General features: G+C 35.0%; 1 protein-coding gene across 6 annotated transcripts in view; it reads left to right on the top strand.

The window, feature by feature from the left end:
* The window catches only part of LOC138939398 (limbic system-associated membrane protein), a 143,610-nt gene that overhangs the window by 100,247 nt on the left and 25,420 nt on the right, over positions 1-17,943 (top strand). For all 6 annotated transcript variants that reach the window (XM_070307152.1, XM_070307149.1, XM_070307150.1 and 3 more), the window contains 2 exons: positions 11,741-11,982; positions 14,748-14,967. In XM_070307152.1, the coding sequence (XP_070163253.1) occupies positions 11,741-11,982; positions 14,748-14,967 (462 nt within the window). The remainder of the gene's footprint in view (positions 1-11,740; positions 11,983-14,747; positions 14,968-17,943) is intronic.

Genomic DNA, 17,943 nt, shown 5'->3' with positions numbered 1-17,943 from the left:
GCTTTATACGAGATAAGATATCCGCAATTATTTTTAAGAAATAAAAATGGAATACAAAAATTAGGTACAAACGTCTGCCTTAATATATTACATAATAAAATAAACATTGTTATAAAAGTAACTTTTCGAGATTATCAAAATGGAAAGATTATATCAAGATCAACAGTCTCGATAAAATCGATTTATATAGATCACGTGTGAATCGTATTTATGCGCGATGTATATTTCGCGTACTATATGTTCCGGTAATAAAACAAATACGTTTCGAATCCCCAGCGTGGGATGAGTTATGGGTATAACGCAGTGTCGATTGCCATAAAGATCGTATAGAGAATTTCCAATCGGTCGGTCGATTCTTATTGCAGTGCAATGATACGACAGCGATCAACTGTTTTCACGTGACGTCGCTAAAAAGCATAAAACGCTACGAAAATTGTCGCGGCTCCACGTTATATATCGTTATATATCGCGCGATAATAAATAAACGCTACAATTATTAAATGCATCAAATAATTTATTTTTGTCAATTGACTTTTTCGTACAAAATCGATCGTGAACAACGTCAACTGTGAAAACTTGAGAACTGTACGACTTTATAATATAGGGTGATGTCTTTACTTTTTTTCTATGTATACTATAATTTCATTCGAAAGGCATATATTGCGATATCGTAAAATACACGCGAGACTATTGCTTTTGTCATAAATAAGATTTACTCATCGACAAGGATGAGTCTCGCGAATCGTAAAATACTTTTACAACTCCATGTTTTACTCTGGAATTCCCATTACAGTTGTAGGCCTGTTTCCTGCCATCTGCCATAATCCAATCCTACCTAAAAGAAGCTCGAGACGATGCGATATTAAGTCATTCCTTATACTCATCTTTTTAGGACAATACAAGCTTTTCCGCGATCGACATTCCACCAAGATTCTAACACGCAATAAAGATGAAATTTTGTAATGTTAACGCCAGGATTATGTATCACTGGGCTCTTCTCATCGAACACGTGAATTCGCTCATGGATATTTTGGAAGGATAAATGTTCGGATTAATTTACATCTCACGAATCGTTTTTATTTTTACATATATCGTAGAAGGTACATTCCTAAATAATACACGCTTTAAATTTTGTGGCGCTCTTTTCTGTTTCCAAAGATATGCCATCTTGAAGGTTCACAGTTTTAATGCTTTTTTTCAGGTATTATAAAGTAATATCGGGAAAAATAAAATTTGCGTACATTGTATTTATTGTAGAGCAGACGAAAAAGTGTTTGTTTACATTTATGGGATAGGTACACGGTCATGGATATTCCGTCAACAGTGTGATTCATCTATTTCTCGCAGTTCGTTAACAGCTTTTAACATGAATTTCTGAGTCATATCTTCAAAAATATTACTTATCGAATGCGTAAACATTCACAAGAGAGCGCCACAAAATTCAAAGCGTGTATTACTTGGGAATGTACAATTATGTAAAAATGAAAACGATCCGTGTGGCGTAAATTAATTTCAATATTTATATTTTGGAAATTTGAATATTTACTTGCGCGTATGATTATGGGCGTTGTGTGTGATTAGCAGGATTGGAAAGTAACGCGTTACTTGTAACGTCGTTAACGTTACAGTTACTTTTTTTCGGTAACGACCGTTACTTTTTTCTCTTTGTAACCGTAACGGTAACGTCGTTACGTTCTTACAGTAACGGTAACGAATTAGCCGTTACTTTTATCGTTATTTTTTGGTTTTTAATTATCTTATATCTATTCAATAGATATATTTTTTGAAAAATATTTTGTAGCCTTCTATCATAGGCTGCATTCTGATAATCACTGCCAGTACTGAAAATCTATAGTAACGTAAATTATAGATTTTACAATACTGACAGTGAATATTGGGATACACTCTTAATAATATCAATATATTCTCTTATCAATATTTAAAAACAACGTTTGATAAAAATTTTCGACAAAATTGAAATTTGTAAATTACAATTTAAATTTATATAAAGATAAAGTGTATTAAAAAGTAAAGATATTAACATAAAAAATTAGAATCATTAAATAAGTTTAATATAAAGAATGCTCGCTATATAGAGACTAATTTAGAGTTTTTAATCGTAACATAGATTATTACATTTAATATTGATTATTAAATTATTTTATAATCTAATAGCTTATTTTAGCATTAGAAAAAACAAAAACATAAGGGAAAAGTAACGAATCGTTACTTTCCAAGGATACGGTAACGGTAACGCGTTACTTTTTAAAATCAGTAACGGTAACGGTAACGCGTTACTTTAGAGTAACATTTCCACCAACCCTGGTGATGGAGAAAATCTATTTTGATCTGACACGCATATGACATCCGCGAAAAATCTATCTAGCGATATGAATTTTCGTGAAATTTAAATCATGATCGCATGCAAATCCCCGGACGATATGTAAATCCAAGGATAATAACTTCCGACCACGCGTTTTCTCTTATTACATCGCACGACATATTCTATGAAATGTTACGACGTGTTACGCGTCGCGTTGATCAAGATAATTAACGCAATGTCATATCATCTATAGACGATGTAGGAGACGTGACATCTGGATGCAATATTCGGTACGATATAAAAGCATTTTAAATATTTAATTAACAATTGTTTTACGCTTTCACACAAAGTGCAACAATCCTTTAATAATATTCGAAAAGAATAAAAATTTTATTACGAAAATATGTTTTTATATAATTTAAACGTAAGCCATTTGTAGAGAAGATAAAAAAGGAGAAAGAATAAATTTCAGAAATTATTACATTCGCTATGCTTTGCGTGGATTAAAGAGCAACATCTAGAAGTTAAGCGCTAAATAAAATTTATCACAGACGAAACAACCGAATTATTCACTTTTATCTCTTTTTCCGGGTTGATTTATATTCGCAACGATACGATACGCGCGATAAAATACAATATATTCTTTTATAAATATTAACGAATATTTATCCTTACGTTTTTGCCGTATCGTTTCGAATAGTGTAAGTCGATCTTACGGTTTATCTTCGGTAAACGAAATAAATGTATTAAATTCGCTCCCAAGGTTGGGATCATTAATAGTTGTGTGTGCACGACTGGGGAGAATTTCGTGGCAATGCGGTCTCTTCTGCTGAAGACACGTTATCTTCCGATAGAGATACGGTTATTGTTCCCCGTAAGACGGAAACGAGCTGAACAGCCCCTCGTTTCCATCCATGACATCGTCAGATGCAACCGGATTCGCATAATGCCGAGCGCGAAAACTTGGTTATTACCGAGTAACATTGTTAATGCGACAACAAAGAAGAATTATTCAATATCGAATTATTTTCATAATAAATGTTTCGCGTCAATTAACGCTGTGCCAATAACTAATAACTGGATATGCAAATTACATTCTATCGAATCGACCGTCAATTATTTGGCAATAAATTTAGGATTGTCGGGGCGCAAAAGTAATGGCAAACGTCGAAATATTAGCGCTCTCGAAATATTCTAAATTGCAGCGAGTAAATTTATTACGTATCACAAACAGCCTTGGATCACAAACATGGAGGACGATGTTTGAATTTTGCACGTCAACGATAGTAAGATTATAATTATATAAACCGTACGCGTTTCGTGATATACGGCTATTAATTCTACAGTTTTCTTTATTAATTCTATTACATTATATTATACATATACACGTTACACTCTACCTATCTACAACTTTCTAAAGATTACAAGGATAATTGAAATATTGGGGCACATCGTGATGATGATGAATTGTTTTCCGCTCAAAACACACGACGAGAGTAAAAGGAGAATGATCAATTTAAAATAAAAGCTCTTTTATCTTAAATTGCGTCGCGGGGCGTCTACGAAGGGGAGAGAGATTCGCCAAACGAGGGCAATCGGCTACGAACAGATACCGCGGACATCGGCGGGTTTGTATACCGGAACGACGCGAGCGTCATGTCACGCGCGAGTATACGGGGGACATTGGACGTTCGAAACGCGTGCAGAATTTCTAATCTGCACGGTACACGCCATGACGTCGGCGCGTACGCAAATCATGAAAGTGACAAAGCGATCGGCGCGCCGACATGTGCAATTAATTCCCAGGGAGATCGATGCGCCCACCGCCAGCGCGTTACGAGAGCATCGCGGAATGTTACTTCGCATCCTTGTAAATGTATCCTCGTCAAACACGCCGAGAACGTGCGCTTCTGTCCGATATATTCGTTAATGATACGGTAACCTCCACCATCGGTCCATCCATCTCTTCCACGATCGCTCGTGTATGCACAATACTATGCAAGTATGCACGTACATATATTCCCTCCTTTCCTTTCTCTCTCATGCACATTCTCTCTCTTTCTTGTTTCTTTACTCCCTTTTGCTTTCCGTTAATTAAAAGGACGATAAAGAATAATGGCGTTAATTGAATAATTTGAGCGCAAACAGTCGTGTATATTTAATTATACAATACTAGGGTGGATCAAATATAAACGAGACTTGTTCAAAAAATATTTATTTCATTAATATACGTGAAAACTAATACAAAATTATTTTTCTACGTTGTATCCACTAATGTTTACAATTTTTTTATTCTTGATTCGTAAAAAGTAGCAGGACGAGTATACGAAGCCAATCGCGCGCGAAATCTTTCTCTTCATAAGACTTGTTTAAGAAATCCAAACAAATCCATCATATCCGCATGAGAATGCGGATCAGAAATGCGTCATCTGCTGCATAACAATCCGAAAACCTCTGAGATTTCAGCCCTTATCTTGCTCCCATTCGAAAAATCTACATATATATTGTATATATGTCAAAAAGAGAGAGAAATATATATATATATATATATATATATATATATATATATATATATATATATGAGACTGATTGTATACGCCAATTATTTAATCAATATCTCTCTTTCTCTTTCTGGCATAGCGTAGTTGTTGCGTAGTCGAACTAAATCTAACTGTTATTTTGAATCAATACGGCATACAGAACGTATTGACAGGACGCGTAATGCACGTGCATGTCGCGTGCGTGGCCACATGACGTATGCAATACTCGCAATACGAGAGAACCACTCGGACATGCAAGCGAGCATTTGCCGCGAGTCCATCCGTATATATCCTGCAATTCTCGCAATTTATAGTATCTGTAACGCGTTGCATCTGCAACACGTTTGTCATAAATCGGCTCTCAGTTTTCTGCGAGAATCTGTCTCAGCTGGAGCTGTCCAAGATATAAGATGTCGAATGCAATCCAACATGTTCCCTTTATATTTACAAATACTGTACATATTACACAAATCCGTAAAGAACAGATCGTGGAGCAAAAGACTTACAAAGTGGCTGTTTTTTTTTTTTTATAACTTTGTAAGGAGCAAAACAGGTTATGGATTGATAAATATAATATTGAAAACGATTATTTCTCAACAATATATTGTACGTGTTAAATCGATTTGAAATTTTGACATTCTTATTCTTTATTAAAATCGTAAGATCCTTCATAATATTAACCTGCACCAAATCTTTTGATATTCTGAAACAGTTTCCTTTCTTCAATTGATTTTACGAAGATGAGGGATAATATTATTATATATGTTATTGTTTCATTTTTTAATTTTAAATTGATCCTTTAGAAAAGTATATTTTTCTCTATTGAAAGAGTGGAAATAATGAAAATTATTCTATTCTATGAAACACATGAAATATTACGTGAATATGGATAAATTGTTCTTAAATATGTGTAAACATTATTTTTATAAGATACTAGAACACAACACAGGCGCGCATTACGCGCACGCTTTTTATTATAATAAATAATAAGTAATTTAATATAAACAATTATAAAATCTAAATATGATCACATCATCATCATTATCAATCATTTATTAATTATATTATAATTTTTATTAATTATTACATAATTAATTATAAATATAATTATTTATTTACTAATAAATAAATATATTAATTAATTAATAATATTTATACCATTAAATAATATTATTATTTAATATTATTTAGGGGGAAAGTGTTGGGTAAAACCGGATAGGCGGGTCAAATCGGGTACTCCTGTTTTTTCGTAATAAATGCTAACTATTTATGGCTAACTTGTGTTATTAGTTGTAGATTGGCATCATTATTTTAAAACAGATCCTGCACCTGTGCACACGATATTTCTTTATTAATAAAAGTTCAAAGTTTTTAGCCAAAAAAAAGATCGATATCGAGGCAAGAATCGAGCCGTCGTGCACTTTTTCTATAGAGAGCAACTATTTCAGTAAATACAGCATTGCATTCTGTATATATTGTATTAGACAGTATATCATATTAGTTTTGATCGGCACATTTTACGCCGGAATATACAACCCCCATATTTGTTACTTTCCTTGTGTTGGGGCAAAACCGGGTACTTATATATCTCATGTAGTGAAAAGGGGAAGCACTATTATCCTGACTTTGTCTGCTTACAAAAAGCAGTTGAAAGCGAAAACTAACACTTAAATAAAGAAATCACTAAAAAAAAAAAAAAAAAAAAAAGCTTTTTGAAATCCCTAAAGTTAAAAAGTTAAATAAGGAAGTCCTGCAGCAATGCCGCGAACAAGAGGATATCTTTACTTGTGATTTTTGTCGATAGAATATATCTTTATATGCTGTATTTCGATTAAAATAAATCTAGATTTTGTAATTACACGGTGTTTCGCATATTTTCAAATGGGTACCCGGTTTTATCCTATCGGTTTGACTTCTCCACAAAATCTTGTTATTCTTGGTAGACAAAATTTTTTTTTTTTTTCGCCGACTAGCCTTATTTTCTCAAAGTTTAAGGTTCACTGAAGGCTACTAACGGTCGGCAAAATTTTTTTTACTCTCAAATTTTTTTGTAGGAAGACTAATCCAGAGAGATGCCCGGTTTTACCCTACTTTCCCCTATATATTATCCTTCTATAAAATAACATTAATAAAATTAAATAACATTGAAGATATTAATAATATTTAATAATACTTATTGATAATATTTAACAATATAATTAATAATTCAATAATATTATTACTTAATTTTATTATTTTTTTCCTTCTCTCTCTCTCTCTCTCTCTTTCTTTTAGGAAAATATATTTTTCTGTATTAAAAATGGAAATGACGAAAATTATTCCTTTCCATGAAATACATAAAAAATTACTGAATATAGATAAATTGTTCTTAAATATGTATAAATATTATTTTTATAAGATATCCATGTTTTCTCTTTTCTTCATCAATATTGTTTTTAGCATGTATGCATACAAGCCGAAAAAGAAACGATAAATTCTATCGATATGTGTTTTATTATACTCGAATATCGATAGAAAGCGGACGGAACGACAAGTTTAACATGATTCCATTCATTGACGAAGCGAGCGATACCGAAGAAACGGGAGAAGAAAGGGCGCGATCGGCAAGATGTATATACAGATTCCCAACTGCATCGTGAACCTACGACGATGTGTAACACGTAGCACGCTGCATGGTAAAGTATGCATAAAACATGAGAGAGCAACGGAGTGGCCTGCGGTGGCATTCGGAATTATTTATCGTGATTTAGAAACCGTACGCGATTCCTAACGGCATATGTGTGAGTCTCGCTTCTCTGTCCGTCCATCGAGTATGAAAATGGAGATCTCTGAGTGACAATTATAGAAAGTGGTTGAATACCACCATTCGATATCCACGAACTAGGACCCGAGAACGAAGATAGAACGATAGAAACGCACACGTCACGGTACAAACGATTTCCAAGTAGAACGTATCAATGCTTGACGCGACCGAGATTCTTCCTCTCGTCCGTTCATGCAACGTGTAAAGAGACGAAACATTCGCGAGACTACGTTTCGTTTTGTTTCGTATTTTATGTAGAAAAGTACGTTTAAAGAAAACAAAAAAAAATTCCTTAAAAAATGTTTCCCTAATTTTCGTCTCCCGAAGCGGGAGCGTTTCTTCGGAGCGTCACATATATTCAAGACGTCGCGTCTAACTGGAACGAGTTCGTGTAATTAGTCACGCCGTTTAATCCAGCTCGTAATTTCGGAATGTATACTTTGCCGACAAATGGTCGCAATCACCTGGTTACCAAGTGACACCAACCGACGGCCACCATCTCTCTCTCTCTCTCTTCTGTTTAGTACTCGAGTGCCGGACTTTAGAAGTAGAATTACATCATATTTCGCGCGTGACTGCTCGGGGATTAACGGGTGCTTCGCTGTTGTTTCTGTTTACTTCTCTGTCAGCTGTTCGGACACGAATACACCCCGTTTCTCAGCTTCTATTGGGAAAGTTTCCAAAGATTGATTTATACTGTGTGTGACGTGTGTATCATATTATAATACACGCGTAAATTATTATAATTTACGATACCATTCGTTAAATCCTGATATCCTAAACTTGGACTGATTCTCATTAAGCAAAATTTTCGTAATTGATAGGCAATTTGTAGAAACATAATTATTAAACTCCGAAGAGAATCACACGATTTATTACATCCTTTCCTTTTCTCTATACATTTACAAATATCATCGCTATACATGAAAATAATTATGTGTGTCGTGTAATTTACGTATGTATTTTTGTTGATGATTATTAAATATAGTTTGACAACTAATCGCATCTTGTCGAAATATTTAAGGATCCGCTCGTGAAATATATCACCGAAAATATTGTTTTCCATTTGGAATATTACATTTTATATCTGTTCTCATCGTGAATCGATCGAAGTGTGCGTGAAGGAAAATTATATACTCATGTCATATACACTTTTGCATTCGTTCCCTTAATAACCCTACCATATCAAAGCAGAGCCTTCAACCGATGATACTAATGTCAATACCTAGCATGACGATTTTCATATCCGAGATAGAAAGAGACGGAGAGAGAGAGAGAGAGAGAGGAGGTAGTGTGTGTGACGAGCCGACGATCGACTGACTAGATAGATTCTTCTCGGTATCCGGGACACGCTTCCAACAGTTCCACCGGAATTCCCGATCAGTTTTTCTTCCCTCCGGCGGAGGAGAGAAAAATTTCCGCGATCGAGAGAACGGAAATGACGCGCTCCGGTATAAGAGGAGCGGGAAGGAGACAAGACGATCGATGAAGAAGAGAAATGGCGAAGGACACGATGCGACGAGGGAAAGAGAAAAGGGATAAGGAAGCTACGAGGAATGACGAAGAATAGCGGGCGCGAGAAGGAAAATTTCGCGCTTCGTGGCATACTGATCCCTTTTGACGTGCGACTTCGCGTCGCGGAATTGTCGCGCTTCCCTATATATTGGTATCTTTCTTACTCCCCTTTCTTCCCTGTCGCGCGACGCCATCCGAATTCCATGTCGGATCTTACGGTGGCTGCCGATTCGGGGGAAACACCCTCCCTCCGTGCACCTATCGCTGACTCGATGAAAGTCAGGATTACCCGTGCAAGTGCTCCAATTCGTCTTCGGTCGTGGAACAATCGACTGCAACTGGGCTTTACGTCCTTTCCGTGCTCTCTCAGATAGAACTTCTGTTGGCGTTACGTGACGGGACTTGTGATGGTGAAGTCTCGGTACGTCTCGGTACGTCAAAATTTTTCGACACATCCCATCGTTCGATTTCTTATATTTATAGCGCTTGAGATATACGTGTATCAGATTTATACTTTAGAGAAAGCGGTAATCACAAAGGAATACAATTCGTAATTTGCTTTTCAATTTAAAGCTGATGAGAGACGTTTTTATTTAAACATTAGACAATTTTTAATATCAAGTATAAAAATTTTTTATCGAATATTAATTAGCAATTCTCGAGAGAATAACCTCCTGTTTAGGAAAAAAAAAAAAAAAGAGAGATTTATATATTCTTTTTCATTTATTATATAAAAAAAACTCTGTAAAAATTATTATGCCAAGAAATGCATATAATAAAGGAAAGACAAAGTGATTGGTAAGACGAGAACTGCATAGTACTTCTATTACAACTCGGTAAGAAATATTTCCTTCTTATTCTCTCTCACTCCTTTATTTCTTCTTAGCTTGAAGCTCGACGCCACGTATCTCGACATTTGATTTTACAAGCAACTAGTCTGCTTGCTGGGGGTGCTTCCCTCGTCGTACAAACCTAGAAAAACTCATCGTCGCGAGTTAGCGTCTAACTCGGTGATCCTCGAAACACGGACGAGGAATGACTTTCTCCATTATAGTGCTATGCGAAATCTTACTTGTTCTATGTATCTCCTTCTCTCTCTCTCTCTCTCTCTCGATCTTTCTCTCTCTTTCTTTCTCTGTCTTTTACATTCTCGTTTTTCCGTTTTCTCGTCCGTCTTAGAAAAATATTTCTACTTTGCGACAAAATATCCGTAAAGATATTCCACGCATCCGATTATGTTGGATTGTACTTTGTGAACTTTGTCAGTAGCATAAAATGTAACTGTAGAAATTATCATTATCAAAGTTGAAAGTACTAGGAGCGAAGAACAATAAACGATCTACGTTAACTAAATGCTGTTGCTTAAGTCGAACTAATATCCGTTATTGTAACAGAAACTATAAAAGAAAGGAACTAAAATCACAGTTTTTTTTTTTAATGCTTTTATACTATCATATAATTTTTTATAGCTTTATAATAGTAATATATCTTTCTAATACAAAAGAGAAACTTATAATTTATAATAACTGGTTTATTCAAAAAATCAGATTTAGACGAAGAAATTATTATTATTATTATTATTCTTTTTCTTTTTTAATTTTCCATTTAGGAATAATACAATATGCGGCAATTGAACAAATTGAAATTTTTATAAATTACATGTGCTTTAGAGTGAAACGATGACTTTTTCAAATATAAGTAAAAAATATAACAAATATTTTGATGTTTTACGCAGTTATAATTATATTGTACATTATTATTAATTGTAGAAAGAGAGAGAAAACGGAAAACGTAATGTTCTGAGAGAAATCTTTATCCGCATTTCTTTTTACTTTTATAAGAAAACTTATAAATTCCTCGATGGGATAGAATAACGCGGAACATACTATACGAAACTCCTATACGTAAAGATGGAAATGTATAATTAGAGCATAAGCAGCGAGAATACCAGTTGGAGAATGTCATATGTTCTGATTATTGGCTCGAGGATGTCATATGTCTCGACTATTGGCCTGCTATGGCCATAAATACCATATTTACGCCGATATGAGTCGTTATTGGCAGGTCGGCTGGACGTCGATAACCCTGAGCGATGGCCCGAAACGGGAAAACGCCAGCGAATCGATTAAGCAAAGTCACGAGTTACGATCGGAAGCGACAGATTGAATGCAAAAAGCGGGAAGAGAATCGCCCGATATGAAAATACGCGTAAATTTGACGTTGCGCCATAAAATAAATGGTCATGACAATCCGAACGGGTATGCGCCGCGGGTATTTACAATTTATATGCCGATATTTGAAATGTTAAATAATATAATGCGCGCAACGCGCGTGCGGTTTGTATTTATTACATTACGAAATACATACAATCTCTCCGTTATATAATTTATTGCTTATTTGCTTTTACACTTGTATATAACGAGGTAATAATTCTCGCGATATTTTCAAGAAAATAAAACGCTACTAATAATAATAATAATAATATCTTTCGCATAAATTGTGAGATAATTATTTATTGTATTTTAAAATAATATTTAATGCGCCAAAATATTGTTGCAGAATTGCCTCTAGCGACGGACTCGATTTCTACGAAATCGACGACGGCGGCGAAGCGATCTGTGCCGACGGATGCACCAATGCTGAATTATATCTTCGACACACATAGCACCCTTAACAAGCATCAGCATCATCACGATCACAAATGGGGCCCCCACTTCGAAGGCGAGAGCTCGAATATTACGGTGCAGGCCGGCGCCAGTGTCACTTTCGACTGTAGGATATCACTGCTGCAGGACAAAACGGTGAGCGCAATCACACTCGGTCATTCCGTGTCCTCTTTTCCTTTCTCCTCCGTATCCATACCCGCGCCTTTTAATCACCGTTACGAATTCGCGCAATAATTCACGACTAATCTCGGAATATTTTGCCTTATTACGGTCCGGGTAAGCTACGTTTAGCTTATTATGATTAATCTGCTGGCGCTCGCGCGCGAACGTTCGTATATTTTGTTTTAAACTTCAAGGAACGAGTTTAAGGAGGAATTCGCGTAATCTCTGCCGGCAATCCGGTTATTTTTCGTAATCTGCGCGTAATAATTTAACACTATAAATCCGAATACGTTACGCGTGGCAAAAATTTTTTCTCCACCTTTACGATTACTTTTACTCCATATGACGTGACAGATACAACAATTTTTTATAATGCAAATATTTTTAATTGCACGTTGATTGTATTCTAATTATTGTATTTGAAAGCTCTTTTGCAAAAATAGAGATTATATTTAATAATCGAAACCGTGTCGCGTTACAAGACTATGATGCTTGTACCATATTTTCAACTACTGCCACGTTCATTTGGAATGCATTTATTGCCGCTCGTAATGCAGTAATAAACCGTTTCCGCATCAGCCATGCCCCGAACTATAGAACAAATTATGCGGTCAGATATCGGTTATGTGCGCATGAATTCTCCTCTGGCTCTTGAACAGATAATATCCTGTTACCTGGTAGCAAATTACGGTATAGCTAACCGATACAACGGGGGTTGTGGATTGTGTAAAATTAAATAATTCAAATGTTCGCGTATAATGTTACAAATATTGTACTTTTATAAAGTCTTATTTACATTTATTAATGTATAAAAAAATCATTAATATATTATTTTCCGCATATTTTGTCGCGTTAATTTTTGCATTTTTGAATAAAATGAATTTTAATATTATAGATATCTACCGCGATCAAAATTTGACTTGTATGTTTGTACTCGATGATTTCAAATGATCTCGAATTTCTAGTGCGTCAATAATATCTATTATAATTAACCGTTTATAGATATTTATATAGAAGATATATGATATGTATATAAAATATGTATACATATAATAGAGTTACTCGAGAACGCATTATTCAATTTATATGGATAAACCGGAATCCCCTATTTTTCACCTATGTCTCAATCTGCCCCTTACGTGAACATGTACAAATAATGGCTTTCAATTTCCTGCAAAATTTCAATTATACAAATAACGTGATTATTACTACATGGATATCTACTTGTTACTAAGATATTTCAATGAAAATATGTCGCTAAGATTGATTTATTATTAGTTTGAAAACACATCGATAATTGATTGAAATAATTCTTATCGTTATTGACAACGTGTTAAACGATTCCCGACGATTCGCAAGATTACAATAGAAATATTAATAACAGGGATAAAAATAGCAAGAGAGGGAGCAATATAAGCCAAGCGCAGTTATTGGGGTGCAAAAAATAGTTTATTATTATGCGTTAATTACAAATGAGCGTACGTTTCGGTCCCATTCTTTGGGCAATCTTCAGCGTAATTTAGATAAAATTAATACATACAGTAATCGAATAAATATATTGTATCAATTAAGTCAACGGCGGTCAATAAAATAGAGTCGTGAAAAAAGATACATAATTCGGTTAAAAGCGGTGGAGTGAAAAATAAAATAAATAAATAAAAAATAATAATAAATAGAATTGTAGTCCTAAATATAGAAATATTAATCGCGTTTTGTGAAGGTAAAGGCGGAAGACGGAGAAAGGAATTTTGATCCCTTGCAATATCCCTGGGAGAAAAAAATTTTTCTTACAGAATAAATAATGGCATTAGAATGCACTCGTGTACAAAATTCGTAACATTATACGCGAGAATTGTCGATACAACCGAACAAATCCAAACACTCTATATATCTGTTGATATTTTATACGCGTTTCTTGACATCGGTCGATGGTTAGACACGTGGATTTGAGAAAATACTGATAAATGTTCGGATTAACTTACATATCACAGATTATTTTCATTTTTACGTATATTGTAGAAGATACATCCCTAAGTATTACACGCTTTGTATTTTCTAGCGCTCTTTTCTAGTTCCAGATATATACGATTTTGAAGTATCATAATTTTTGTATTTACCTTCATTATCTTTTATATTTTACTTGCGCGTTTATATTTTTTTGTTTACATTTGCTCGTTATTGCATCACTGTTTGTATGCTTCTGGATTACTGTTTAGTTTCGCTAAGAATTTCTTTTTGTTTATATTTAATTGTTGATATGATTTAATAAGATATAAACAGTTGTATACTGCTTTGTTTTGTAATATTTTTCTTAATTTAGCTGAACACTTTATTAAAAAAAGTATTTATTATTATATATAACAAGTAAATCTTTAAATAAACGCGTGGACGGGGCCGCCCCTCTCCCTGCACCCCCAAAAAATCTAATCTAACCAATGTCCCAAAATTCAAAGCGTGTATTACTTAGAAATATACTCTCTCTAATATATATGAAAAAATGAAAACGATCCGTTAGGTGTAAGTTAATCCAAAGATTTACCAAAATATTCAACAATCCGGTCTTGACGTTCATAAATATTATCAGGATAATTATAAAATTATGGAGACATTCGTGCGATTACTAATGACATTGCGAATGAGCGAAAAATTATGAAAATGAGTCGCGACTATGTAGGCTCGTCCTCTGAGAAGATTTCATTTGGAACAACTGCATTTTTCACTTTAATTTGGAATTACAGGTATCCTGGGTGCGACGGCAGGAGAGTAGCGAGAGGATGAGTCTGCTGACAGTAGGTCACCAAACGTATACGGGAGATTCGAGATATACCATCGAATTTCAGTACCCAGACAACTGGCGTCTGCGTATCAAGCGTGTTAACAGCAGCGACGAGGGCCTGTACGAGTGTCAGATCAGCACCCATCCGCCTAAGTTCATTTATGTTAATCTACACATTAACGGTAAATGATAATGTGGACCTAACACAACTCCCGCCTACGGTCAATGTCGAGATTGCAACGGTGATGACGACGAATGTCGTAGCGAAACATTTTAGTCGCGCAAAAGAAAAATATTCCCGCACGTTTCCGTAATTCACGTTTACTTTGAATAGAATCAATGTGCTTTTTATACATATCCCCTTTCATTCAAATTTCGCATGTAAAATGTCATTTCTAAATATTTCTAGAAGAATTCCTTTTGAGCAATTTGATACAATTATTTTATCCTCTTCAAAGAAGCGGACGCAAAGAGCGATAATTTTTCCTCTATTTATTCTTTCGAGTTTACGTGTCTCTTCTCTCCATTTAACATCTTTTTGTTTTACCCGTGCCTGGGTTTCAAATAGAATTTAACAACGATGAGTTACGACGAGTAAAAATATAAAAAAGATTAAATGGTTGAAGCGATTGTGATGTAGATATTTCTTCGGCTACTCAACGAAAGATCATTTGATGAAGGGCAAAAAATTTTATTCTTTAAATCATAGCAAAAATCATAGCCGAATATAAAGTTATATATATATAATTGAAATTTGAAAAATAATTAGTAAGAAATTCAAGAGGTAAGTCTGACATGATAGAAAGTCTTGCTCTTGAATCATATCTCTTTCCCTAACGCAATTCGTGTTAAATTTAAATTAATAAAAGAGCCAAGAAAGAGAGATGGCGATATGTTGCGATCCAATAATAACGGTAAAAGATTGATCAAAAAGGATAGAAGATCGAATGGCGAAATTTTGCCAGCAATCAGATAAATCGACTTGGTGTTCTTGCGGTTGAAATCGCCTAAAAGGATAATTGAAAACGAACTTTAGCTGAGATAAACGGGAACAGAGAGGAAAGAGAAAATCCACGGTCTGTCCGATTCGGGGGGACCGAGTAGAGTGCAAAGCGGAAGTGCTTCATCTCGTTCTAGCTCGGGATGAAATCGAGATGTTTCGAGCCATCCGGCAAAATGAGGGGATACGAGAGTGAAATGGCAGCTTACAGGGAACTGAAGCGAGAAATGGACAACGGAACGATTGCAAACTGCAGAGAGATTTTAATAAACGCGGGGGGGGGGGGGGGAGTGGGAGGAAAGGGAGATTGTGTAATTTTAAAGGGCTACGGTGGACAATAGGATTGTGTTTTTCTCCGAAACGACAGTCAATCTTAAAAGATGAGAATGAAGATGAGATAACGGTATACGTTTATTAAAAAAGTTTCAAAATTATAACTTTAAGAAACACAAGAGAAATTAATAATTACTGTAATTTCTAATTACAATCTTTTTCGTCTAGTTATATATAAAATATATCTTAGATTCTCTCTCTCTCTCTCTCTCTCTCTCTCTCTCTCTCTCTCTCTCTCTCTCCTTCTCTCTCGAAAACAAATAACGCGCATACCAAAGATTCTAATGGATTAATTTGTAGATAAAGACGCGATGTCGTACTAAGATTTTGCCGGATCGCATAAAATTACAGGCTTACAAGGGGGGAAAAAAAAAAAAAGTATTATATATAGGATGAGTTTTCTCTTTACTTATTTTCTGGTCTGCGCGCCTCTGCCGATGTGAGATTATATCGTAAGCTTGCGCTTTTCTACGTGGGATGAGATAAGTGTAGCTTTTCCTCGTGTTATAGCGGGAAATTTCTTAACGCAAATTTAAAGGGATTATTCTGTGTAACGTCCTCCGCAATTTTATTCCGATGCATTCCTTTATTTCCTCTATTAATTTGTCAAAATAGTAGCGTTCGTCCATTACTTCTTGTATAAGAATGCCGTATGTGTTAATCTTTTTGATAGAAATAATAATTATTATTATCACGGTTTTTTTTTTTTTCGCTAACGGTGAAGTGCCGCGGCAACACGGATGTAATTTTTATTACATCTACATTTATTTTGCGCTCCTTATTATCGAGATGTCACTCGATATTCATACAATTATAGTTTAATCATTCCACGCTGCCGGCGCCTTTGTACGCCTGATTCTCACACGATCGTTCATAACGTGATTCGATGCATCAAATACGATGCATAAATATTGAAAGAACAATTGCCTCTCGTATCTGTTTAACTTTGAAAGTTAAATTACGGCGAGCACACAATTGCCTATTGTACAAATCTTGCAATCGCGTTTCATCGATGTATCACGATTGTGTGCATCGTACAATAATTAACGCACGTGACGTGAATGCATCCCGTCCGACTATTGTCGCATATTCCAATCGATTATCAATACTACTTTTGATTCGGTGTGAGAAAATTGCGGATTATTATGTACGTGAATAGACATAGATGCAAAGAGAGAGATAGAGAGCATCGATTTTTTTGAGCTGTCAACAATGCCATGAGTCAAATAAAAAATTCTCGAATGAAACTGTCCACAATTATTTACAAATAATGCGATACAAAATACAAATATCGAAAAAGTAATTTTTCAGATAATTCTCGTTACAACGTCGAGTACGATTTACATAAATATTCGAGATACGATAATAAATACGCAGAACAATGCAGAGCAAATAATCTCGTTCGTTTCACTGGACACTTACATTCAAGGAAGAGATCGTCGCTTTTACTAGGACGAGTGCACGTAAAACGGAGGATCAACACTTAATCTAGAAAAGAAGAGACTGCGCGAGATAAAGTAGCCGAGATTTTGGTATGCAGTCCTTTCTCCTCGACCTTCATCCGTTGTCTGTCTTTCTATGCAGCCAATCTCTCTGACAATTTAGTCGACGCGTGTCCCTTCCATCAAGAGAAGATATTAATAAAAGAAAGAATGGAAAGACGCTTTAACGATTGCAATACACCAAGAGTTTTATAGCTAATATGCAACTTCATATATTTTCATCATATTTAAGAACAAAATGGACGATGTGTCTTTCTAGATTCAGTTTTAACAGCGAGAAATCTTCGAGTTTCATTTCTCATGCATTCTGTGACAGAAATGAG

The sequence above is a fragment of the Polyergus mexicanus genome, unplaced genomic scaffold (assembly GCF_030449975.1).
Source record: "Polyergus mexicanus isolate NDT 795.1 unplaced genomic scaffold, iyPolMexi1.0 SCAF_14, whole genome shotgun sequence".
In the NCBI taxonomy this organism is placed as follows: Eukaryota; Metazoa; Arthropoda; class Insecta; order Hymenoptera; family Formicidae; genus Polyergus; species Polyergus mexicanus.
The sequence above is the reverse complement of the archived record's forward strand: the minus strand, read 5'-3'. Positions and strand labels throughout refer to the sequence as shown.